General features: G+C 39.4%; 1 protein-coding gene across 1 annotated transcript in view; it reads right to left on the reverse strand.

The window, feature by feature from the left end:
• The window catches only part of LOC102196048 (CUB and sushi domain-containing protein 1-like), a gene marked incomplete at its 5' end in the record, with an annotated part of 51172 nt that extends 25899 nt beyond the window's left edge, over positions 1-25273 (reverse strand). The window contains one exon of the mRNA XM_005754841.1: positions 25057-25273. Coding sequence (XP_005754898.1) covers positions 25057-25273 — 217 coding nt within the window. The remainder of the gene's footprint in view (positions 1-25056) is intronic.
• Positions 25274-26118: the final 845 nt, after the last annotated feature.

The following is a 26118-nucleotide window of genomic DNA, read 5'->3' on the forward strand; positions in this document are numbered from 1 at the left end:
TGTGTGTGTGTGTGTGTGTGTGTGTGTGTGTGTGTGCTTGTGTGTCTGGGTACGTGTTTCTGTGCTGTAACTGAAAGATTTTTGACAAGGTGTGAACATTAAAAGCCTCCACAGTCACATCCACCCACAGGCCTGAGGGAAGGACACCTTCACACACTCATCAATGCACATGTGCATATACACATATTTTAAATACACCTAGATTCATGTCTGCTCACAGACATAGAAAGACAAAAACGACCAAGTTAGAATCATCACCCAGCTTTACACTCAGCTGCAAAGATCAAGACCAACGTGGTGAAAAAAGACCACTTAAAGCAGGCCAGTAGATGTAACCCCTATTCACATGGAGCTGGTGTTACTTGGGGACTTCTAATCATTTTTATAATTGCTCAAGCCTTCAAAAGTCTCTTGAAACCCCTCTTCAGGAGAACTATGTAGGCTGCAGTGGCAAAGGAGAAGGAATGGAAAGAGTGCAAATTACGTGTCACCACACAGGTCTCACTAATAATAAAAAAAAAAACCCAAGATGAAATCCATTAAAAAAAAGAAATCTCAAAGCATAATGAGATAGATACGAATCTTTTGCTGTGCTGAACAGACTCAACAATTGTTATATTAATGTGTTAGCTGGCTGGCAACCATAGATCAACCTTCAGATGAAATCAGTTGAACTTGTGTAAAACGCCAATGTTAGGGTGAAAGTTCTAAATCAACCTGATCCTGACCATAAGGTCCCCTGGTGATAATAGTTGAGGTGCCAGGTGAGCAGGGCTTTTGATGAGCTACTGATGGAATACTTTGATTGTGATCACGTCAATGTTCTGCACTTCACTCAGACCGCACAGTGTTCGCCGACAGTCTGATAAGATGGCTTGTTATTACTCGATTTATAATTGTCAGTGCTTTCTTTTTGAAAAGCTTTATCCACATTTACAAATCTACCAAAGAGCAAATGTGACAGGAAGAATTCTAGTTTGGCTTTTAATGGAATATGCATGAAAACACTAGAATTTATACTTGAATTATACGGTAACTCTTTCCAACTTTGAAAAAAATAATGAATAAATGATCCTACTGGATAACCCTACGACCACTGTCCTCTGTACAGCGAAGTGACCTCTTCCCTCCCCCTGTCTGGCCTCACTGTGTCTACACCTGCTACTCTGTGCCATGCCTGACCTTGTCAAAACATCTCTTCAACACCTTCAGGAAATTAAAAATGAAACAATTTCATTAGTCATTAGTAGCTAGTAGAAATAAAAATAAGAAATCACCCTGGCTGATAACAGCACAACAAAGGTTCACAATTTTGGCTCTAATGATCACTCAGCATTCAGTACAGAGCTCTTAATCCTTAATTAGAACACTGTTATTTAATTGTTGCATTGATACATGTTGGAGGAAAGAAAAGCTCTGCTCCATTTAAACCAACAGCAGAAAAACAGCTCAATTAATGTGTCTGGATACAAACCTGCAGATCACCATGACCGAGAATGTAGAAGTGAAACATCCCTGCAAATCCCCTTCGACTATACAAGCAGCTGTGATTATGTTGGATTTGACAGTTTATTGTGTTGCTGATTTTGCCTGTTTTTGCAGAATTTGAAGGATAAAATAGCAATAAAGCTATTTTTTGGAAGCAATAAAGCAGAAAAAGTACAATGAAGAGGTAAATGTAACATGAAGGTTCTTGCTGAACTTATTCACTGGGGTATGAAATATGACTGATGAGAGAGATCCCCCTCCTCCACACCCTTACTCATCCTTGTTTGATTGATTGCCACCCTTCTGTTGAAACTGTAATCCTTCACTCTGCTTTCAGGCGAAGACAGAGATGCTGGACAAGCTAGAGTACTGTGCCTTTTTTTTGAAAAAAACACATATTCAAGCATTACTTGATGCCTGCAGTCTTAAAATATTTCATCCTTTTAATATGAAGATCAACAGCATGTGTTGTTAGTTGGCTTTTAGTGTTTCATTTGTAGCAGCAAAGTATTTTTTACATGCAATATTTGAGGCAGAGTGTTTCGCATGTCTTTAAACATCACTGGAGAGGATCATTAACTTTGAAAACACAAGTTAATGTGAGTAATGGTTGAAGGTGGCTGGGGGCACAGATGGTGACTTGAAAGCCTGCCAGGAGTTATTGTGCTAAAACAAAGAATGAGCACAACTTAAAAACATTTTGAAAGGCAGCAATCCCAGCACCTGGCAAAGTCAATAACATGTCATTTCATGTTATTGGGCAGGAAAAGACTTATTTACTGCTGTTTTCAAATATTCAAAGTAACCCTGTGCTAAAATGACAAGAGAATGAAGACACAAAAGATGGTGAAAATGAACGTGATTCTCAGGCTGTGACAAAGGCTGCAATGAGAAATTAGCTCTGCTTGGAAAATAACAAGATTCAACATTAGTCAGTGTTAGCATGATTCAAGCGCTCAGACCTTAAAAATGACTCAGACAGTCAGATCCTACGCACAGTGTCACATGCAGAACTGAAAGATAAGAGAGGTATGAAAAATGCTGTGCCATAAAATCAGCCAATCTGTCCATCAATCAGTCCATCAGTCAATCCACCCATCCATCTATCCATCTCTCTATCCATCCATTCATCCATTCCTATTACCCCGTTTCTCTTTTTGCTTTATCTACTTTGGGAGCCTTTTAGTACCAGAAACCATGGAATTACCTTTCAATTTGATCACATTTTATCAGGAAAGCTGCAGGGATTCATTGGATCAAACCATCATTTCCAGTTTTCACTGCTGTCTGCACCTGTTAAAACATATCTCCTCAAATCCTCTGTACTCACTTCTCCCCTGTTCAACTTCAGTCATACTCTTTACCCCTTAGTTTGTCTTGCCGCTTGTATTGTCTCTCTTGCCCTCTTCTCTTCATCTTTTGCACTCCCTTCTCTTCTTGTTCCACTTCTATCATCAAAACTACCCTGGCATTTTCCCCTGTTCTCTCCCTCTTCACTGGCATTCGGCTGCATCCTTCTTTTAAATGCACAAGCACAGAGACAAGTTCAGACGAAAAGACGAAGAGAGAGAAAAAGAAAGAGAGAAAGAAAAAATAGACAAATCTAATGGCTATCATCCAAAACAAGGGTGAGAAAATACCAGAGGAAGCCAGTGGTAGCCCTCAGCCTCCTAGCAGATACACCTATGGCATCAATTTGAAGCTCCTATGTTGCTTCGTTCTCATGTTATTGCTTTCACAAACTTGAGTGTTCACTTCACCTGAATGTATGCACACTCACAGCCTGCTGGGTGAGCGGGCAAAAATTGAATCTTTACTGAAACATGAGCTGCAAAGTAGAGCCCTATATTATCAAATGTCAAATATTTACTGATCTAATGGTACTGGCATTTATAAAGCTGATTAATAAAAAACATTACATTTTTTTCTTGACCACAATTTTCACATCAAACATCATTTTCATCCCTCTTCATGCACAAAACAAAGATTCACCTGTGCAACAGGCACTGAAACCAAACCATTTTTCACATATGAAAAATTAACAAAAACTCTTTTAGACACGAAATTATTTTATACTTTTATCAGTACCGTACTGACTTTGGCTTTTCTGATATGCTGACCAGTACTGCTAAAAGTATGGACATATGGTAGAGCAAAAAGTATTCATACACAAAAACAGATCTAAGAAATTAATTTGATAATTTACACAATATCATTGCTAAAACTAAAAGAAGGAAGATTCTACATGTGAAAATCTCTTCTTCTTCTTCTTTTTTCTCCTCATCCTCCTTCTTTGTGATCTTCCCATTTTTGTCTGCATGATAATTCCATCTTCAACATCCTTTTTCTGGTATATCCACAATCCCTCCGAAAACCATCTCAGCCTTGCCTCTCTAACTTTGTCTACAAACCTGTCAACCTGAACCGTCCCTCTGATGTACTCTGTATTTCTAATCTTATCCATCCTGGTCACTCCCAGTAAAAATCTTAACATCTTCAACTCTCCCACCTCCAGCTCTTCCTCGTGTCTTTTTGTCAGTGACATTGTCTCCAAGCCGTACATCATAGCAGGTCTCGCTACTATCTTGTAAATCTTCCCTTCATTCTTGCTGCTATTCTTCTGTCACAAATCACTCTTGACACTTGGTGGTCAGAAACCAAGAAAAAAAAAACATGAACATAGCACCAGCTACTGTACACTGGACAATATTTAGCTAAGTAAGAGATACCTAGTTCTGACTGATAAAAGAGCAAACCACTTTGATGGATTGTGAGATTCAGATGAGAAAAACATCAACACAAAAACAAAATGCCTTTAGTAGTAAAGGATGTATACAAACAAAAGAACAAAGTCTGTGTAACAGTGCTAATTGGGTCAACTAATAATTTTCTTCATTGTTTTTGTCAATGGCATTTTTATGATGAAAACAAGACAATAACTAAATAAAAACTAATGTGCAAGGACTAAAACTACAATAAAGGCTGTCAATTTAGCTCAGTGGGTTTTTCGGTGACTATATGCCACACGGCTGGAGAGTATTGGCCCAGGTTTGATTCTGATCCATAGCTGTTTGCTGTTTGTCTGTCCCTGATTTCTTGTCAAACTTCAGTAAAACTATCCAATAAATGCTAAAAAAAAATCATTATAAAATGTATTGATATTTTTGTCAATAACTAAGAACAAGACCAAAATATTCTAGAGAGACAAAATCCAGTCAGAAGTAATTAGTTGTGTAGAAAGGCACGGTGAGTTTTTATGTGATCCAATCAGAAATAATCTTCTTGTGCAGTAAGGTTAGACGGTGTGGGAGAGGGGTTCTAATAACTCCTTTGGTCTCTTTTTTTTCTTTTAATTATCATTGTCAGTATCAGTCTTAAAATCATGTATCAGTGAGTCTAAGGAGCTTGGAAAGAAAACGTCTGAACTTCTTTAAGTTTCTTGAAGACGTTTCACCTTTCACCCGAGAAGCGTCTTCAGTTCTATGAGTAATTGGTGGAGAGTCCCAGATTTAAGCCCTATGGGAGTGTCCACAAGAGGGTTGTGGGCCCCCTATAGATCCTCTATCTGATCACATGATCCAAGGTGTGAAAACGGGTGTGGGTCAAATCAGTCAAGGTTTCAGGCGAACCCATTGTGAAACCTAGCTCCACCCTATCATGTGATTTACTGAGGTCAAATGGCCCGGCCACCTCCTCTGTGTCAGTCAGTGTTGAAAAGCGACAGTTTGGGTTACTAAAATGTTAACCACATTTTTAATGTCATGCAAAAAAATCACAAAATCACAATCCTAAAAAGGCATGAACTGTCTTGGTTTGAATGTGCTGGTCAGCTGGACCCTTTAAGTTTGCATGTTAAGACTGCGTGTCTGTTTTCCTGCAGGACATGTACCCAGCCTTATTTCCTATGGTGATATGATGAACCACAGTGCTACTTGGTAAAAAGTTTTTTTTAAAGTGATATTTTTCTTCTTTTCTCTTTTCTGCAAAGTAATGCTGCTCATCACAATAATGTGCAGCTGGCAGAATTTTTGAATAATAAAACTCGAGAAATAATTAGAATTTCTTTCTGCAGCTTAGTTGTTTTTTTTTCACTCTTTTCTGTCCCCCTCGTTTTCTTTCTATCATCATTTTTTTCACTATACCTGCCTTCTCTGACCCACACATAGCCGCCTTTCACGGAATATAAAAAAACAACCTTTACATATTCATAAACTGGAAATCAGTATTCCCTTAAGACAATTCTATGAATCATATTTCACTTTCAGTTCTGTTCATTTATAGCATCTTTTTAAAAAAACCCAAAAAAAACCCCTCACTGTTACTTACTGTTTGACACACCACCTAGTTACTCTTTATTTTCACCACCTCGTCTTTTCTCTTCCACCATTTCTTCTCAATACCAGAGTCTATTTATTTTCATTCTTGTGTTCTTTTCTCCATTTTCTTTCCTCCTCCCATCTTCAGGGAGCCAAAAATTCTTTGAAATTTAAATCGGATTGGAACATAAACATTCTTCTATAAATCCAAAGACGGTTTCATGATAGGAAGTATGAGCTAACGGAGTAAGAAAGCCAGAGAGAGGACCGTGACAAAGAGAAAATCTTATGATTTGAAAAATACTGGAAGCATCAGAGGAAACTGTGATTTTAGGTGGCTCTTTGTGTGACAAATCATTCTGACGCTAATCTGTCAGCTGTCGATCTAGCATCACAACTCATCTTCAGCTGCTGCTGCTGCAATCTTGTGGTCCTCTGTAGGAAAAAAAGTTATAAATTCAAAGCCAGGCCAGGTGCTATGCTGAGCTGCAATTGGCCACAAGGCTAAAAATATGTAAAGCATGCTGACTCATTGGGTGATAAGAGAATTAGTTCAGTTCTCTGAGAGCTGGACATTTTTTTCTGCTTAGCCAAAGTAAGACAAACTCACAGATGGCTTTTCATGTTTTCGTGACAGTTATAAGGTATGTCCACTACTGAGATTAGTAAGCTCAATTCGTGGAAGTTAAGATAAAGTCCGCTTAAAGTTAAATAAACTGTCTCCTCTATTGAGGTTTTTCACAAATACAGTTAAATCCTTGCAGTTACATTGGTATTTGCAGAGTATTTCTGCATCCATAGCTGTGTGGACATTTAGGTTCCTATGTGGGGATGTTAAACAAAACAACATAACTGCTCCTCTTTAAAATTTGCACAGTTGGAACTATGCAAACAGCAAAGCTGACTGCATCATATCAAAGCCTGATTAGCACGGTGTCCTTTAAGAAATCTGTGCAAATTAGACAAACAGAAACATCAGTTTTAACACCTTCTCACATGTGTATGTGTGGACTGACTCCAATCATACACACTAGTAGCAACCACAGAACTGAATGCCCATTTATCACAAAGAGCAGCCCACATAAGTAAATTTGACATTTAAATACTCCCACAGTACTGTCTTCCACTGTCCACAACCATTTATAAATATGGCAATATCTAAGGAATAAACCTTTATTGTAGAAAAGAAAACATGTTTTATTTGTGCCTTTTCAAAAGAGGATTGCTTATGAGTATCTTGCCAGGAGGATGAAAACCAGCTCGTGCATCCTTGCATGAAAACCCATGTTCACCTTTGCTTAAAAGCGCAGTACAAATTGTATTAAATCTACTGCACCCACACATTACAGTAGGTGCTCTATGACACACACGTGGCCAGTCGTTGTCATGCTGAAAAATAAAGTCATTGCCAATAAGACACTTTCCAGATGGTTTTGCATGAAGGATCAAAATCCGATGGTACATCTGTGTTAATAATTCCATCTATTTTGAAAACCACAACAGAGCCTCCACCATGTTTGACAGATGGCTGTAAACGCTCACTGTTGTAGTTCTGACCTCCTCTGTACATATTGAATCTTTCAGGTCCTTCGTCCCATGTCAGGTGTTTTCTGGATTTTTTCTTATTTGTTAAAGACATGACCTTTCAGATAATGTTCATCTGCTGTATTGTAGGCCTACAGTTTTTACCCCTCCACCATAAAAGGCTGATGGGGTATTGTCATCCCTTTGTCAAGCAGGCGAGTGGTGTTGCCACCCAAGTTTGTGAATGAGACAATGTAGGATTTTTAAATTTATCCCACAGGTGCAGCTACTAGAAGGCTGAGGAGTAGTGCTGGCAGCCACCAGTATTCTTCTTTTTTGCCCTCCACATGTTCAGTTTCATTTTTTTGAGAACACTGGACATCCTATGACTTTTAGAATCACCCTGATGATGCACAAATTTTATTTTAAGTCTGTCAAACTAAAGAAATTGGGAAAAAAAAAACGTGTTTTGTGATAAACTGGTACCAAAGTACCTAAAGACACTAAAGACACAATTTGAAACTGGTTCTTTGCTACATCGTCTGTTTTATTTAAGCGCCCGACTGGTTCATCTTATGAGTTAGGTGTTTTTTTCTATGCTTGAATGATTCATAATTGGTGATTGGAGCACTGGTGCTAAACTTCACATATAATAAAATAAAAGAACATTTCCAGTTAGGTCCAAAATGATGGCACCAAGCATTAACAAATGACATATTTTTCTCACATTTGTATGTGCCTAGCCACGCAACACAGCTGACATAACACTGATAAGAGATCTTTGAAGTTTCTGGAAACTGCATTATTCCTTATTGAACAGAGGTAATTTACCTCTAGCTGCTGTGCCAAGATAATTTGACTGAGACCAGACACTGCATTAAATGCCCACATCCTCACATCACAATCCCAGCAGGGCAACCTGAGCTCCACAATGTCAATTTAACAGAGCTAGTTTGACAAGTAGACAAGCTTCTGTGTAAATCTATGCTCTGACTTGACTTTGCGGTAGGAAAAGTTAGTTTAAGAGCATGAAGGGAAGTTTTTTAAATGTGATAGAGAAGGCGAAACCCCCTCTGCTTTCTTTCTATCGGGGGTCTGAAGGAATGTGTACTCATTATTTTCAGTTTCTGAATTTTTGTTTCTTGTATTTTCTGAGTTCTTGCTCTCTGTGTGAAAAAGTCTTTCTTCCATCCCAATCGCTTTACTGCACTGTGTGTAAGCAGCTGCTTTTGTGGATGCTTTTTGGGTGCACTCACACTAAGATATCAAATAAGCAAGAGAAAGTTTCCAATCAGGCAAAAAAAAGTCAGTAGTAGAGAATCGCAGAGGGAGGCAGAAATGATGGAGGAATGAGGAGATGAGGAGCTGTGGACAACTGTTTGGAAAAATGCAATAGAAAGAGTTTTTCTTGACAGGCCTGTAGTTTAGAGAAATGTACAGAAAGAGAGGAGGTTACGAAGAGTGTCTGGAGGGAAAGAATGAAACAAACACTGTTTCCATCTTATCATATTCTCAGTCTTTGTCTAAAGAAATGAATAACAAGCAACTTTTTTCTCTATCCAAAAATGAATCTTCAAATCTTCAAATGATTCTTGGTCAGCCATTTAGCTAAAAGTTTTTAAAAGACTGATGCATGAAAAGAAGTGCTATTTCCTAATGTAGGAATAAAACGGAAAGCTAGAAGAGAGCATCATTTGGTTTTTGCCTCTCATATCAAAGCGCTTTCGTCTCTGTACTTTGATGTATCTGTTGGAGGGGAAAAAAAGATTCTTTTGGAGGCATTTCAAACTCTGGCTTTTTACCAGCCAGCCTTTCCACCTTGATGTGTCTGAAACAAACAAACAATTTTTTATCTGTATTTTCAGGAAGTGTATATTCCGTATTACTGCTCAGCAAATACCCAAAGGGGGCAAAAACAACAAGAGATTTTCTGGATAAATGCCAGCTCAGATGTTCTAAAAAATGACAGCCAGCCATTCAGCCAGCCGTTTACTCTGCCAGTCAACCAGTGTGGAAAGGAGTGCCAGGGGCCTCGTGTCTGAATGCTGCACACATTACATCTAATGATGTATGATGTTTTGAAATGTAAAATATAAATCAACTGCTATGCCTAAGGGATAGTGCTAAATAAGAGAGAGTTAGAAATGGCTGTTACTATAGATCTGAATCTTGCCTTGTAAACTCTGGATCTGAGGTGATATTTCAGCACCGTCTCCAAGTAGAAATGCTTACATGTTGTGATAATTTATTTATCCCAGCAGGAAAGTAATTGTTTGGGCGTTTTAGTGAATCAGTCTACAAGCCTCTTATACAACAGCAGTCGCATGAATTTTACAGTATAATGAGGATGATGCCAAACATCCTGATGACCTTGATGAAAGCAGACCCAGTTGTTTCGCTCTGGATCATAACAATACCTTGCTGCACAGGGTTTAGGTACTTTGCTTTCAGCTTAAAAACACATCATTCTAATTGTTTACTGTTTATATGAGCTGATTAGTTGAATTAGTTGAGCTTGGGCTTAGCTTTTTGTTTAGGACTGGGTTCAAATCCACTGGCCGGTTGGGGCCTTCGTCTATGGAGTGTGCATGTTCTCCCTGTGTCTGTGGGGGTTCCCTCCAGGAAGTCAGAGTGCCTGGAGGGCATGCATGTTAGGTTAATTGGTGACTCTAAAGGGAATATACAGTAAGTGCAAATGGTTGTCTTTCCCTCTGCCCAGGTCATACCCCACCTCATGCCCCATGACAGCTTGGGTAAGCTATAGCACCCCTGCAACCCTGACTTTAATAAGCAGAGAAAAATGAATGCATGTGTTTCTTTGCACTGACATTTCTAAGTATATGCAAAAAGATAAATGTCTCAACCTAAACAGTTTAAAGGATGACTTTACAAATTGGTGATTAAAGAAGAATAAAATCTGTCTAAGGTATATGTTTTAGTTTTCTAGAAATACTTCAGACATAACTGTTATAATATACATAAAACCTTGTTTAATACCTTGTTTAAACTTTATTGAAATATCAGGGAGGTCAACTACTGATCATTTTAGTGGATCTAAAAGTATTTGTGGCTGGCACAGTGGTGCAGTGGTTAACACTGACAAGACACTGCAAGATGGTCCTGAGTTTAAACCCAGTTGGGGGCTTTTTGTTCTTCCCATATCTGGACGGGTCCTCTCCGGATATTCCGACTTCCTCCCACATTCCAAAGACATGCACTGGGTTTGGTAAATCTAATGGTGTATGTCTCTATGGGTTACCCCATGACAGAATTGAAATCTGCCCAGGGTGTACCCTGCTTCTCCTACTTTGACAGCTGGGATAGGCTCCAGCCCCTCATGACCCTGAATTGGATAAGTATAGGAAAAAGTATGGATGAAAGCATGTGGGCCATTTATTTGTCAGTGGTGCCTCGGTAAGTATTCGATTTTGTGAACCGAAGAAGCATATAAATAGCTAATGACATCAGACTTAACAGACAGATTACTAGGCGACCACCAACCACACAACACTATCCAAAATAATCATTAGGAAACATTAGGATAAGCACACCTTAACATATCGCCAATAATATTATTAGAAACCTGACTATTTTGCTGTACTGGAGATGACTAACATCAGAAACTGTTCCTTTGCTTTCTTTGCTTCCCATTTCTTGTTTGTTTTTGTTTTTTTAATTTTGAGTATCTGTGGAGAAAAATTTACTGCATTTTTAAAACTGTATCTGTCATGGTCCTGGGTCGAGCAACCCAGTGTTTGAGTTTTATGTATCTTTTGTATTCATTTGTGCCTTCGCTTAGTTCACCTAGTTAATTTCTAGATTGCTGTTTAGTCTTGTTGTCTCCCCCTGTACTAAGTCTCCCTGGTTCATGCGTCATGTCTGCGTGGTTATGTTTAGTTCATGTCATGTCTAATCTCCATGTTTCCTGTTTTACTTTGAAAGTCTGTATTCAATGTCGGTGTATTTAGTTTCACCTCTCCTGTCCTGTCATTAGGTTTATGTGTGTCAGCTGTGCTCCCATGTGTGGCCACTTCATGTAGTCTGTGTCGCGTCGTCTGTGTTCCCACCCTCCATGTCGTCACAGCCAGTCTTAGTATTCATAGTTATGGTTTCCTGTGTCTTCATAGTTTTTTCCTAGTTTTACTTTCCCAGTTTAGTCATAGTTTAGTTTGTCACTGCGTTTCTGCCTTGTCTGCACTCCTTGTCACCAGCCACAATAAAGGCTCACTTTCAGTTAAGTTTACTCCAGTCTACTCTCGTTACTCTACTCTTCCTTACCTTTTCCTTACATTTCCTGCCAAGATCCAAAAAATAATAATAGATTATTATTTGGGGTAAAATAAGTGCACACGGATGGCTATATTACACATTTAAAATAGAAACAACATTGTCGGTAGCAATGGTAAGCCAGTCATGGGTGCACACGTCATTCAGATTGTGTTATCCAGTAGAGATGTGTTTTGAATTGTCATGTTGATTTTTGTTTGTTTCTTTTGTTGGAGATCTGTTTTGGGACCCCTAGAGTTTCATTCTTTTATTCCCTATTTCTTGCTTTTTTTCCTGCTGTAGTTTCTAACCCAGTTTTCACACTTGCTTTAATATTCTGTCACAATATAAACAAATATATAAAAATAAATAACTAAGTCAGATGTTTCACCAAAATGAAACTTCTGTGATAAATCCCAGAGTGGATTCATGGTTAATTTAACTGTTACTGTTGGTATCTGAAAAACATGTGAGTGGGAATTCTGGCTTTATTGTAGACAGTGGCATATACCACATGTAGGAATGTTCAATGTAGAATAGTGATCAAAATGCACACCTCACAGAGACGACTAATGACAGCTCAGCTGCAGCCTGGCTACATGTAAACAGTTTTCTTTGGTTTTTTAATTCTCTTTTTTTTTCTTCCATCCTGATATGGAGGATATCTGCTCTATTTCATCTCCGTTTCGATCTGTTTTCTGTCTACCTGTAACTTTTTTCTTTTTATTACTTCATCTTCTCTTCTGTATCCCCACACCACCCACTGTGTCTCAGCAGTAACAGGTGTTTGGTGAGGCGGGAGGCCCGCGGATCTAAATGTTCTCATCAGTCCCAGAGTCCAGCCCAACAGCTGAACTCAGCATCAGTCCACAGTCTGCTACAGCAGACGCTGCTCCTCCCGGTCGCTTTCATTCTTCGAAATAACAAATTTTTTTTGACTGACTGGCTACAGTGGAACCTGGGGAATAAACAAGGTTGTGTGCATTGCAAATATAAGGTTAAGTCACAGGCAAGTTTTAAGAAAAAAAAATGAATAGTTACAACTATAAATAAAGAGAAATGGCTTAGAAGCAAGGTACAAAGCAAGGTTATTTTGCATATTTTGGCAAAAATTAAATGTTCTGATCATACTGAGCATTCATGCAAACGGCCAACAAGTGGATTAAGCTACAGGAGTAAATGTATTCTAATTTATTGTGACTGCTGTGGCTCCATGCTGGTTGCAGCTGCCATTCTACAAAAAAAGGGGGGAAAAAAGACCTAGCCATAGAGTTTTTCAAGTTCTCTCTCAAACCTACAGGAGGGGGAAGTGTTTGATAATCACAACAGAAGTCTTCGGTAAAGCGTTCCATCAAATCTGCGTGGAAAAACACAGCTATAGATGAATAAAAAATAGCAAGGAAGAAAATGTAAATGCTTATATGGCAGAAATCATGTGTACTGTTTGAGTTTCTACGCTTGTTCAACTCTTATCATAATGTGAAAACTGTTCTCAACTTTGTGATGTGCTGGTGACAAGTTGAAGCAGCTTAGAGTATTATCAAGAATACAATAAGACACAGACAGACGGACAGAACTACCAACCGCAGAGGGACTTAGTTCTACTAGCTTTAGTATCTTCCATCTGTGTGTATTTGCAGTGTGTGTGTTAGTGTGTTTGAGTCCCTCGCTAGTCCTGTTTCTCTCTCTTTTCCTCAGCAGTCCTACCTTCCTCCCTCCCCCAATCTCTTTCTGTCTTTACTTCACTCCTTCCTTCCCTAGCGGTACTCCTGGATTAGTTCCATTGCCTGGTTATCTAGTGTTGGCCTATTTTTCCTCAGAAAAGTGTGATTTTTACTCTGCAGTTACTGAGAGTAGTCTAAGTTTTTGTATGTGCGTGTGATCTTCAAATGATGCCTGTAAGTACATTTTCTTGATGAGATATAATCCATTAGATGTTTCTCATTATTTTCTGAACTCCACTGGGTTTCTTTGTTACTGGAAGGCATCTTTATTCTTTGGTTGTGTACTTTCTGGTCCACTGTAGCATTTATATAAAGCTCAAACTACTAATGTATCTCTAGCAAGCTAGTCATGGAACAGTACGGCATGCGCTACATAGCCTATCCGGTCGTTAAGTGATGACGTGACGAATCCTACTTCCGGGCCTAAAGTAGTCTGCGTTTAATTTGGCTTTTGTGTTGTTAACATGTTTAATGTTTTGCATTTTCTTCTATTTAATCTCAAAATGCTCTTAAAACAGTCAGTGATCACTGTTGACCTCCCTCAGCTTTTATTACCGCTAATCATTTATTTAAGCTCAGTTTTTAAAACCTTAACTACAGCCCAGCCCATGCAGCAGTATAAAAATGACTAACCTCGTATTGTGGATGGATTATCTCAGTTGTTCTCCTGGCTGATGTTTGGTCCTTTTACAGCATCCTGCCATGCGATTACATTTGTTCCTGACCACCGAGAACACTCATGTTAACTTTTATCGAGTGGAAAAAAAGTTATCTTGTTTATATTATGCTAACATAGCTGTGTCGCTAGCGGTCATGTAGCACATCATTATATACCAGCTAGCCCAACTTCAGTAACCCTACAAACGTCACTGCTGTTTGGTTTTCTGTCTTCATTTATGTTGGAAGTGATAACAGAGCTGTACGTTTTAATTTGTTTCCAAAACCCCGCAGTCAGGAAATGCTATATTGTATTTAGATAGAAGCTAGCGAGCTAACTTCCTGCTAACTTCTAACTCCGTTAAATGTCATAAATTCCGTTTTCATGGATGCCTGGATGTTAAACTCAATTGTTACACCTGGTAGAGAAGAACGCTGATCATTTTATTAAAGATGAAAAACTTTAGACAGTTTTTCAACTCTCAGTAATGCCATAGTGATCGTTTGATATATGGACCTGCAGCGGAGTTTAGGCCCAGACACGGCTAGTGACGTCAGACTGAACAACCGGATTGCATTTTATATCACTGAAGAAATCAACAAACTGTATTTATATTGACTAATATTTTACACAGCAAGTGAAACAATCAGCTGAATGTGTTCAGCGTCACAGCAATGCATAGTTATATTTCTGAGCAGTTGGCACTTCATATACGTATCCGATCTGATTTGATAAAATTCACCAATTGCGTCATCATCTGCACCTGCTAACTACTCGTTAACACAAATATCTGTTCAGTCATTTACATGGTAGCAACTCAATACATGTAGGAAGATTTAAGAAGACCAGCTGAAGCTCAAACTGAGGCATGAGAAAGAAAGGTGGTGTAAGTGATTTTGAACACGGTGTGGGTGTTGGTGCCAGACAAGCTGGTTGCTCAGGTTTAAAGAAAATGGTCAGAAAAAGAGAAAACATCCAGTGAGCAGCAGTTCTCTGTGTGTAAATGCCTTGTCGATGTCAGAGGTCAGGGAGAAAGGCCAGACTACTTCAAGCTGTTTGGAGGGCAGCAGTAACTAACAAAACCACTTGTTGCACCTCTGAATGCGGTGAAATGGAAGACGGACATTATGGATGTGCGGCCGACAAATCTGCAACAACTGTGTTATGCTATATTTCCAGCACCTTGTTGATGTTACGAAGAATTGAAGCAGTTCTACAGGCAAAAGGGGCGTCTGACCTGGTACTAGCAGGGCATACCTAATAAAGTGAGTGTATCTTTGACTCATTTTCACCAGTCATATCTAGTATAATAGAATATGAGTCAATACATGTTTATATTTCATTGTATGTTATGATGTAGTAAGTTATGCCAGACAGATAAAAAAAAATAATACACTTACATAACTACAGAAAATTACTTCATATGATAACATTGAATTAAGTTCATTGCTGAATTAAGTATTTAGTAATTATTCTTACAAATCCTGTTTTTTTGCATACATTTCTAATACAGGTAAAATTTTCAGGCAAAAGGCTTCAGTCTGATCAACACGAGCACTATTGTGGACCTGCCATTAAAACTATTGCAATGTTATAATTTTAATGGCAGGTCCGAGATCAGTCACATTTTGAGAACTAAATGCTCCACCGACTGTTTTGCTTTCATTTGTTTTTACAGGTGAAGCAGTTCATAAATTTCCCTTTGGTTAATGTCTCTTTACTTTGAAGTAATCCTTTGGTTTTCATTACAAATTTTAATCTGTACAGCTATGTTAAAATCCATGTGATTTCCAGACTGCAAACATAAAAAAATAAAAAGTAAGATATACAAGTAACATTTTGAAAAATTTAAAACACGAACAAATGAAGCGCAGAAGAGGGATGGAGTCGTAAAAACAGAGCAGCACAGATGGAAATGTAGAAAAAGAAGAGTGAGATGAATAAAAAAGTAAAGCTGAGGAGATGGAAAACAAGGAGAGTGGGAGAGCATGACTGAAAGCAAAATAAATGAACCGGGAAGTTAAGGTTAGTGAACAATGAAGCAAACACGTATTATTCAACACTGGTAGTTGAATATGTGTGTGTGTGTGTATATGTGTATATATTTGAGTTCATGTAAATCAATGGCATAAACAAATACACAATAGCCAAAAACTCTGGTTCTTAAGACAGGATGAGTACCACTTCAGGGTTTAATGAGACTACAGGAGACACAGTTGGAGATATATTCACATTTTTCCTAACTTTTATCGTTGTATAATGCTAAGATGCTTGCATTTGCCACTCTTAATTATTTCTCCTCCCTATCTTGACCAGGAAGTGGTCCTTGTCCTTTATATCCCAAAGTCTTATTAGACTCTCCAGGTGCACCTTTTTCATCAAATTGCATTGTGGATAAGAATCTTAACATCCAATTTGACTAAAACAGCGCAAATATATAATATATTTAACAGATACAAATCAGTATAACAGGTCTGCATTAACACTATGTTCATTTTAGGTGCTTTGAAGGTTTTTGCCAGTGCATTGCACTCTGTCTGTCAGTCTGTTCATACTAAGATGACCTCCAACTAACCTTGGGCATCAGTAATTACTTCCGTTTATCCAGGCAAAATCAGGACACTGTTAATTCTTTAGTACGCGCTTGGGTTTTGTTGTAGTTGTACATTACTTGTGGCTGATGTGATAGTTAGTATATATAACTGTTGGCAGCAGTTGTATAGTGTTGTTGTGATGACAATTTTTGCAGTGGTCAAAGCAAATCCACACAGCTTCTTCCTGTGCTTTCTTTGATAATGAGCTATCTGGAGAGCTGGAAGCTGTCTAAATGTAGCAAATAAAAGTAGCAAAAGTGTACAGTCAGAGTCAGCCTGCAATTGCGTGTCACACATTAAACATGTAGCACATATGGCTCGAGTCGCCTCTATTGTTTTGATGCGTTTTAAAGAGCCACACTTGTCTCTGTTCAAAGCCAAGTGTGCTGAAGCGGTGTAAGTGTCAACAGCTAGGGAAGCTATCTAATTCATTCAGCACAGAACTGGTCTTCCAGCCTGCACAGAGACCACATGTGCACATGGCTCTTGAATTAGATCATGGCTACAAATGTACCTAGAGCAGCATTTCAACTTTCTTTCCATATCTAACTTATGAATTCAGGTTTAATGATGATGTTAACTTGGAGGACATATAAAAAATATGTTATAATGCAAAGAGCAGGGTAACATATGAATCAACATCTTTCTAATAGAATGAGAGCAAAGAGTAAAATGGGTTTTTACACAATTATAATGTGCACAGGACTTCAGTTATCTAATGAATCCTGTAAAATAGTCAGATGTCTATTCATATTAATGTACAGAATTCACCTGCTTGCTGCTACTACTGCACATTCACCCAATGTATATACTATATATATATATATACTATATATATATATATATACAGTGGGGCAAAAAAGTATTTAGTCAGCCACCGATTGTGCAAGTTCCCCCACTTAAAATGATGACAGAGGTCAGTAATTTGCACCAGAGGTACACTTCAACTGTGAGAGACAGAATGTGAAAAAAAAATCCATGAATCCACATGGTAGGATTTGTAAAGAATTTATTCGTAAATCAGGGTGGAAAATAAGTATTTGGTCACCTCAAACAAGGAAAATCTCTGGCTCTCACAGACCTGTAACGTCTTCTGTAAGAAGCTTTTCTGTCCCCCACTCGTTACCTGTATGAATGGCACCTGTTTGAACTCATCATCTGTATAAAAGACACCTGTCCACAGCCTCAAACAGTCAGACTCCAAACTCCGCCATGGCCAAGACCAAAGAGCTTTCGAAGGACACCAGGAACAGTATTGTAGACCTGCACCAGACTGGGAAGAGTGAATCTACAATAGGCAAGCAGCTTGGTGTGAAAAAATCAACTGTGGGAGCAATCATCAGAAAATGGAAGACATACAAGACCACTGATAGTCTCCCTCGATCTGGGGCTCCACGCAAGATCTCATCCCGTGGGGTCAAAATGATCATGAGAACGGTGAGCAAAGATCCCAGAACCACACGGGGGGACCTGGTGAATGACCTGCAGAGAGCTGGGACCAAAGTAACAAAGGTCACCATCAGTAACACACTACAACGGCAGGGAATCAAATCCCGCAGTGCCAGACGTGTTCCGCTGCTGAAGCCAGTGCATGTCCAGGCCCGTCTGAAGTTTGCCAGAGAGCACATGGATGATACAGCAGAGGATTGGGAGAATGTCATGTGGTCAGATGAAACCAAAGTAGAACTTTTTGGTATAAACTTAACTCGTCGTGTTTGGAGGAAGAAGAATACTGAGTTGCATCCCAAGAACACCATACCTACTGTGAAGCATGGGGGTGGAAACATCATGCTATGGGGCTGTTTTTCTGCCAAGGGGACAGGACGACTGATCCGTGTTAAGGACAGAATGAATGGGGCCATGTATCGTGAGATTTTGAGCCAAAACCTCCTTCCATCAGTGAGAACTTTGAAGATGAAACGAGGCTGGGTCTTCCAACATGACAATGATCCAAAACACACCGCCCGGGCAACAAAGGAGTGGCTCCGTAAGAAGCATTTGAAAGTCCTGGAGTGGCCTAGCCAGTCTCCAGACCTCAACCCCATAGAAAATCTGTGGCGGGAGTTGAAAGTCCGTGTTGCTCGGCGACAGCCCCAAAACATCACTGCTCTCGAGAAGATCTGCATGAAGGAATGGGCCAAAATACCAGCTACTGTGTGTGCAAACCTGGTAAAGACCTATAGTAAACGTTTGACCTCTGTTATTGCCAACAAAGGTTATGTTACAAAGTATTGAGTTGTATTTTTGTTATTGACCAAATACTTATTTTCCACCCTGATTTACCAATAAATTCTTTACAAATCCTACCATGTGGATTCATGGATTTTTTTTTCACATTCTGTCTCTCACAGTTGAAGTGTACCTCTGGTGCAAATTACTGACCTCTGTCATCATTTTAGGTGGGGGAACTTGCACAATCGGTGGCTGACTAAATACTTTTTTGCCCCACTGTATATATATATATATATATAATGTTCTTCCTCTATGTTCTTCCTCTACACCCCCCCACCCCCCAATTATTTTGCACATGTCGAGGAGCGTGTCAGGCTACATTTCACTGTGTGTTATACTTGTATAACTATGCATGTGACAAATAAAGAACCTTGAACCTTGAATCATGTGTAAAATGTATTTAGTTCTTTTTTATCATTAATAACAGGGAGACTGATCAAAGTGCAGTCAGAAGGAGGATGATTTGTAAATCTTTTATCGTGATCGTGACAGAGGAGATAAAATTGTGATTAGGGATGGGTATCGTTTAGGTTTTATCCGAAACCGGTGCCAAACCGGTACCGGTGCTTAAATGGTGCTTAAACCGGTGCTTAAAGAATGGAGAACACAAAACTGGTCCAAAAACCTCTCATGTTTAGCTGTTTTCCACTTTTTCTTTGGTCATTTTAGCCTTTTTGGCCAGGGTGAAGGGAGTATCTGCCATCAAACAAGAAGACAGCAGCATGTAGCTATGATGGTGTTTGCTAGTTCACCTTACATGCATTAATGTAATAACGTGGTTAGCCTACTCACGTAGAGAAGAACGGCTGCTGCTGCCATCATCATCCGTCATCATTTCTGCTACACTGGCAGGGCTAGGGGCCAGGACTCTCCTCTTCGTGTTTTTGGGGGATGTTGCTCCGGGTCCGATAACAGGCAACCCACCCGCAGTAGATGTGCTCGGTGTGAGGTCTCACAGCAAGCTATCAAATACGGTGCATTTCTCGGCTTTAAAAAAAAAACGCTATGCGTCGCCAGGTGTTTCATCGGATTTGAGGTGTTACTTCCTTTGACAGTATCACAGTATCAGCTTAAAGCACTTGTTGCAGGCTGCTGAGTTTGCATATTTTGCTGTGAAGTACAGCCAGACTTTGACCGCTTCGCCTTGAGCATTTTTAATCTGTAGCTCTGCTCTAAAAGAACGTACGTACCTGGCCCCGCCTACTATCCTCGGAAACGTAAAATGATTGGCTAGAATCTAAAGTGTATCACAGCTCAGGGAAAAAAAGCACCGAAATAAAGCACCGAAATGTGCGCTGCTTTTCGGTCTGGTTACTACCGTTTATGTCAGAACCGGTGCCATCAAGGCACCGGATACCGGTACCCATCCCTAGTTGTGATACAGGTATGCAGTGTTTTCCCTTCTCCAAACACAACACTTCTCATTCGTATTAAAGATTTCTATTTTCTCATATCTGTCCAAAGAAAAAACCCTGTTCTAATACTTCCTTGTTCTTGAAATAATAACAGGTTACACACTCACTGATTCTAGTAGGGTTGTCAAAAGAAGACGGATACCATTTTATACTAAAAATAAATATTTGATAGATACTCATCCCACAGTATCATGCAGCAGTATTGATACCAGCAATGCAAACCTACAAGCACACAGCTCCTCCTGTCACAAGTAGCTGAGGTAGTTGAAATTCACAACACCAAATTTTCAGGAGGTCAGTAGAGCTCCCATTTCAACAACAGAGAAATGGCTATCATAAATATTAGCCTGGATGGTGCACACATTAACATTAGCAATTACCTGATAACCACATAAGCTGCTTGTTATCATTAAGATAACAGCTAGTGGCTATGGCTAATAATAAAGCAGTGATGTTAATGCTGCAGCTAGGTAGCAAATGTTATCATTCCTGCCCGTCTATGACGTTAATAGAGAATGTTAATTTAATAGCATAACACAGTTATGTGTTAAAATAACACTGTTATTCTTAGCCCCCAAGTGAGGCAGAGAAAAATCTACCAGCAACTACACAGAAATAGTAGCAACTTATCATACCAATTCTTTTATAATCAGTAATATAAATATAATCCCAACTCACCAGAAACACAGCACTACCACACAAAAAAAACCCCACCAACTACCTTTACCTGATACTAACTTATAAGTAAGTCTTTCAAAAAAAGTTTTACTTTCCTTACTATCTCACACTAGAAACAGTAAGCTAGAATTCACATAGCTGAAATAAATACCAGTGGGACAGGATTCACCAGTGGGATAGGACTGACAGTGATAAAAGGACTTAAAAAATACTCAAAACTAGTCAAAACTAATACCTACAGTACTCAAGAATTTTCTTCTCAACTTCTTCTTTCGTATTGTAGCTGCAGCATTTTGTTAACATTTGAAATTTCTATATAAAATAAAGTAAAAATAAATCTATACATCTATCTACCCCTTCTCTACCGTTGCTGACGCACAACTGGGGTTGGTAAGAAGAGGTCACAGATGCCAGGTCAGCCCTTATTCTATATATGAGATTGAAGAATTCCCCGTACGCATGATCCAAGGGCAGTTGGAGGGGTGGCTGCTAGAGAAAGATATATCCTGTGTCTTCTGTGTTCTTCTTTCTGAACAAAGAGAGGGCAGTCAGCTCCTCTTGGCTGCATCCCACTGTCCATGTAGGCAGCCTGATGGGTTCATATCAGCACTAGCTGAGAAGAGGAGAGGGTTTTAGGTCAACCGGCCGATGACTGGCCTTGTGGAACTCAGAGAACGGCCGGATACCGGTAATTTAAATCAGCTCTTGTATGTGCAGGCTTAAATATTTCATGTAAAAACATAACTTACTCTCTTTTATAAGCAAAAAATAGGATAGTGGGTGAATTCAGTAGCTGCTAACACCCAGCTGGAGCCAAAGGAAGCCTTACAAGCAGGGCTGAAGCTTTGCCTGTACTGACACACACCAGGGAGAGCCCTAGGGCACAAAAGACTGCTGGCCAGTGGTCTAAATTCAGCAATATGCTGCTTGTCCCCAGAAATGTCTGCACTATTCAGAGGAGTAGAGAAGTGCTAACATCAACAGAAGAACTGAAAGAGAAAAAAGTGACCCTTCATCTCCCAGCTTAGTCACTTGATCTAAATGGCACTGGGAATGGACTCCCTGCTGCAACTCACTGCACTTAAGTTCAGAAGCTCTAGGAAAACCCAATATATCACCCTTACACTGATGTTTTGTGTTGAAGGTTCAAAAAGGAAATACTATTGGCATGTTTGGGTAGTGGTCAGAGAATGTGGGACCCAAATAACTCCAGGGCTAATTATCATCCCTGACAGAGCGACCAGGCTGGCAAAATGCGGCAGCTGCCACAACGGGTCAGCTCACCTACCAAAGCAGTTATCAGCAGCACAGTGTTTTAATTCTGTTAATAAAGGTGTAGTTCTAAGGTGCAACAAATGGATATATGCTGTCTTCTGTTGAGTCCCATAAGCATGAAGATGTCAGATCTTGAATTTTGGAGCATGCAAAAAAGGTGATAATCAAAGGTGATAACCAAAACTAAGATTTGTATTTCTTGTCTGAAGACATGCACAATGACATCAACGGAAGCTGAAAGCAAAGCTGTCGATTTACCAGTTGAGCTGCGTTCACACCCTCACCTACGGCTACAAGCTCTGGGTAGTGATGAAAGAATGAGATCACAGATAAGAGGCAAACTAGCATTCTCTTAGCGATACGGTGAGGAGCTCAGAGTAGAGGTCCTACTGCTCCATATTGAAAGGAGCCAGTTGAGGTGTTTCAGGCATCTGGCTAGGATGCCTGGAAAAAGGTGTTTAAGGCCTGGGGGCAGACTGGAGAGATTATATCTCTCAGGTGGCTTGGCTTGGAGGAGGTGGCCAGGGAGAGGGAGGTTTAACAACCTAAATCTGGATAAGTGGCAGAAGATGGATGGATGGATGAATGGATACATACAGAACACTTTATGTAAGTAAAGTAAATCTTAACTAGTCGGCTTTGCAGCTGCAGCGTTTAATATACTTTTAGTTTCTTTAGACATTTCATATGTTTAATCATTGTGCTCATTTCAACATGCTCAAGCTCATTTCACTCTTAAATCAGACCTATCTTTTAAAAGAGATTTTGTAAATTAACAGAGTAAAGGCTCTAATACGGCTATGCTGTGAAGTAGTCTCTTGAGCTAGTCTATCTCATGAGATAATCGTACCACAGTTCAATGAGGCCAAGCATAACAAAAGCCCAAACAAATCCCTCTTAGTCACGTCTGGTTGGTGTGGATGTAAAAAACAAGCAACAGGTAGAATAATGAGGTCGCATACACCAACGCTGCAAAAGATCCACTGAAATAATCATACACTAAGTACAGGCAACTACAACTAGCACGTGGCATACACAAATGATAAACGCAGAACAGATAAAGAGGGTGACACTACTGACACAAAATCTTACTTTGAGCCTATAAAAACTTGGATTATTTTCTTAAATTATTCTCTTTTCTTTGCCCATGGTCATTTTCAGCATAACAGCACACCAAGGATCCTTATGGTAGTATGCTGAGCACAAAAATGAGGCTGCATTTACAGTAAACCTCCACACAACCCAATCACGCTGTACAGTCTATTCCTTGCTTATCCATCCACTAAAAGAAAAAAAGTATTCTATTCAAACACTGACTCATAATACAGCAATGTGATGTTTTCAAGGAAAAACCCAATGTTATCCATAACTGCTCCACCAGCCTTAAACACTACTTGGTGCATTCCCAGCTCATCCCTCCTACACACAAGCAGAGCACTATGAATAAGCTTCCTACAGTTTGCCAGCTCTGTCGATGATGTTCTCTCTGCCCTTTTTGCAATAATATTACATTCTTTCCACTCACTAAATAGGGATGCTGCCAATTCATCAGTGGCTTATATATATTCCTGCACATTTTTGTTGATCCACAGGGAACACTTTTAGTTAACCACTATATGCAATGTAGCATGCAAACTGAGACTTTCTCAGTTTGCATGCTACATTCAAGTTAGCCAAAATAACAGCACTTCAAATTTTGCAGTGAAGTTGTGAAGAAAGAGGATGCTATATTCAGGCCACTGTTTCACTGTTCCATCTGCCTGCATGTCTTTAAGCTACAATTAGGTTTTGGATCTTTGGAACAAGTGGGAGCTGGCAGTCGTTGCTTGATGAAGCCAACAAGACCACATTATCTAAAAAAGGCAGATACAAGATCCTGAGGCCACATGACCTAACACCCCTTTAGCCCTTAACTGAAAAATTGTGACCATAAAAATTATCAACACATATTATAGTTAGGACTCATTCCTTGACCTGATATCACAGGAGAACAGCACTCTTATCAACTGGAGAAAACCTGTTCACCACCTCTTACCAAGAGAGACTCTAGAGTGGAACAAAGTCCAGATGAGCTCAGCAATTTCTAGTTATTAACTCACAACCACATGTACTGGCTAAGAGTCCTTAACCACCAGAGGAGTTGCATTGGGGATCTCCACGTCTGAATACCTGAGGCATCTAAACTAGATGTACTACTGCACTTTCTTACACCTACACACATTTCACTAAACACCTGCCCTATTCGCCAAACTTGCTTCTGTGACTTTGCCCTCTTGTAACTATTTTGAGATGCTGGAGGAGTTCCAGCACGTATCATAAAGGCATAAGTATAAGGTGGAGGTAAGTATAAGGTGGACTTCTATGGAGCAGCTGCACTTTATTCAGATTATGCTGAACTGGGCAATAAGCCAAATTTAATCAATGAAGCTCACTCCTGCAAGTTTTTGAACTCACTTTCAAAAGACAGTAGTCATTAGTAACCTGAAATCTTAGGTGATGAGTTGTTTATACACCATATCTTTGTTTCCTATACACTAATATTCAGAAACTAAAATATCTTATACCCCTCGGCGCTGTGCTCCTTTAGGTAGACAGTAATCGGTGTTCCCAACAACTGTAATATTAAAAATGTCTGCTTGGTTTATTTTCTTGTTATTTTACCTGTCTTAAAATTGACAGACAGATTAGAGCTAAATCTTCTTCTAAATTTTGAAGAAAAGATGGCCAACAAAATATACAACGGTCCAAGTACCAAGTAGATATATGGACATTGCTGATAAATCAGGATGTGGAGGGAGGGAGATTAGGTTGGAAAGAGGGAAGACACTGAGAAAAAAGAGGAACAGGAAACCACATCAGACAGAAAATGAAAGAATGAGTGCTAACCTCATTTTTAAGTTGCCAGGTGAGGGCTGTCCATCATAAACCGATACAATATCAAAGTCTTCCTCCAGCGCCAGAGTGACGAAGGTTAGCTGGATTCGGTTCCTCTCCCCTGTTATTATCAGCCATGTACAGTTGGCGTAGTTGGGATAACCATGGGGGAAACCAGGTGACTCTATGGTGCCATTCAGACCTTGGACTACACCACCACAAGACTCAGCTAGAAGAGAAAGAGATAAGACATGTAAGAAAATGTACATCCTGCATTAAAGTATACATTATACAATAAATATATTTTAAGGATACGATCAGGTTCCACGCATTCTTCAGATTTAGTTTTACACAGAGATTAGAACAGTATGATGAAGAGGGAATATGCAAACAATTCAAACTCCCATGACCAAAGTTAAACGTACATTCTTTTATACATTGTGCCCCACACCCTTTAGAAATATTGTAATGGATAGTATATCTGAAGCAAAAATCGAGCAGAGCTTAAATATGTGCAGTATGCAAAGCCCAGTGTTAACAAGCCCATGTCCTCACACACAACTCAAATATAATGCAGGACATGTCTCACAGCCTCCCTCGACACAGTAGCATATGCCATTCAAAGCTTTCATGCAAAGTACTTGAATATGAACACACATGGCATATATTCAGATTTCATAGCCTCCATCCTCTCAGTGTTATCAGTCTCAGAAACATGATCATCCAGAAAAAAACCTACCACAACACATACACTCATATAGACTCATACATGCACAAAAATACTATATGAAGCTTTTTAAATCACATCCACTATGTGATCACATTGCTCGCTCAGTAAACTTCCTTGACATCAAACATTCACATATCAAACACTTGCAAATGTAAGACCTTGTAGAACCCTTAGACTTCCATCCATCCCATCACTAAATACAGGGAGTGCAGAATTATTAGGCAAGTTGTATTTTTGAGGAATCATTTTATTATTGAACAACAACCATGTTCTCAATGAACCCAAAAAACTCATTAACATCAAAGCTGAATGTTTTTGGAAGTAGTTTTTAGTTTGTTTTTAGT

Source organism: Pundamilia nyererei, unplaced genomic scaffold (assembly GCF_000239375.1).
Source record: "Pundamilia nyererei isolate P.nyererei 1_Seehausen unplaced genomic scaffold, PunNye1.0 scaffold00683, whole genome shotgun sequence".
Lineage (NCBI taxonomy): Eukaryota > Metazoa > Chordata > Actinopteri > Cichliformes > Cichlidae > Pundamilia > Pundamilia nyererei.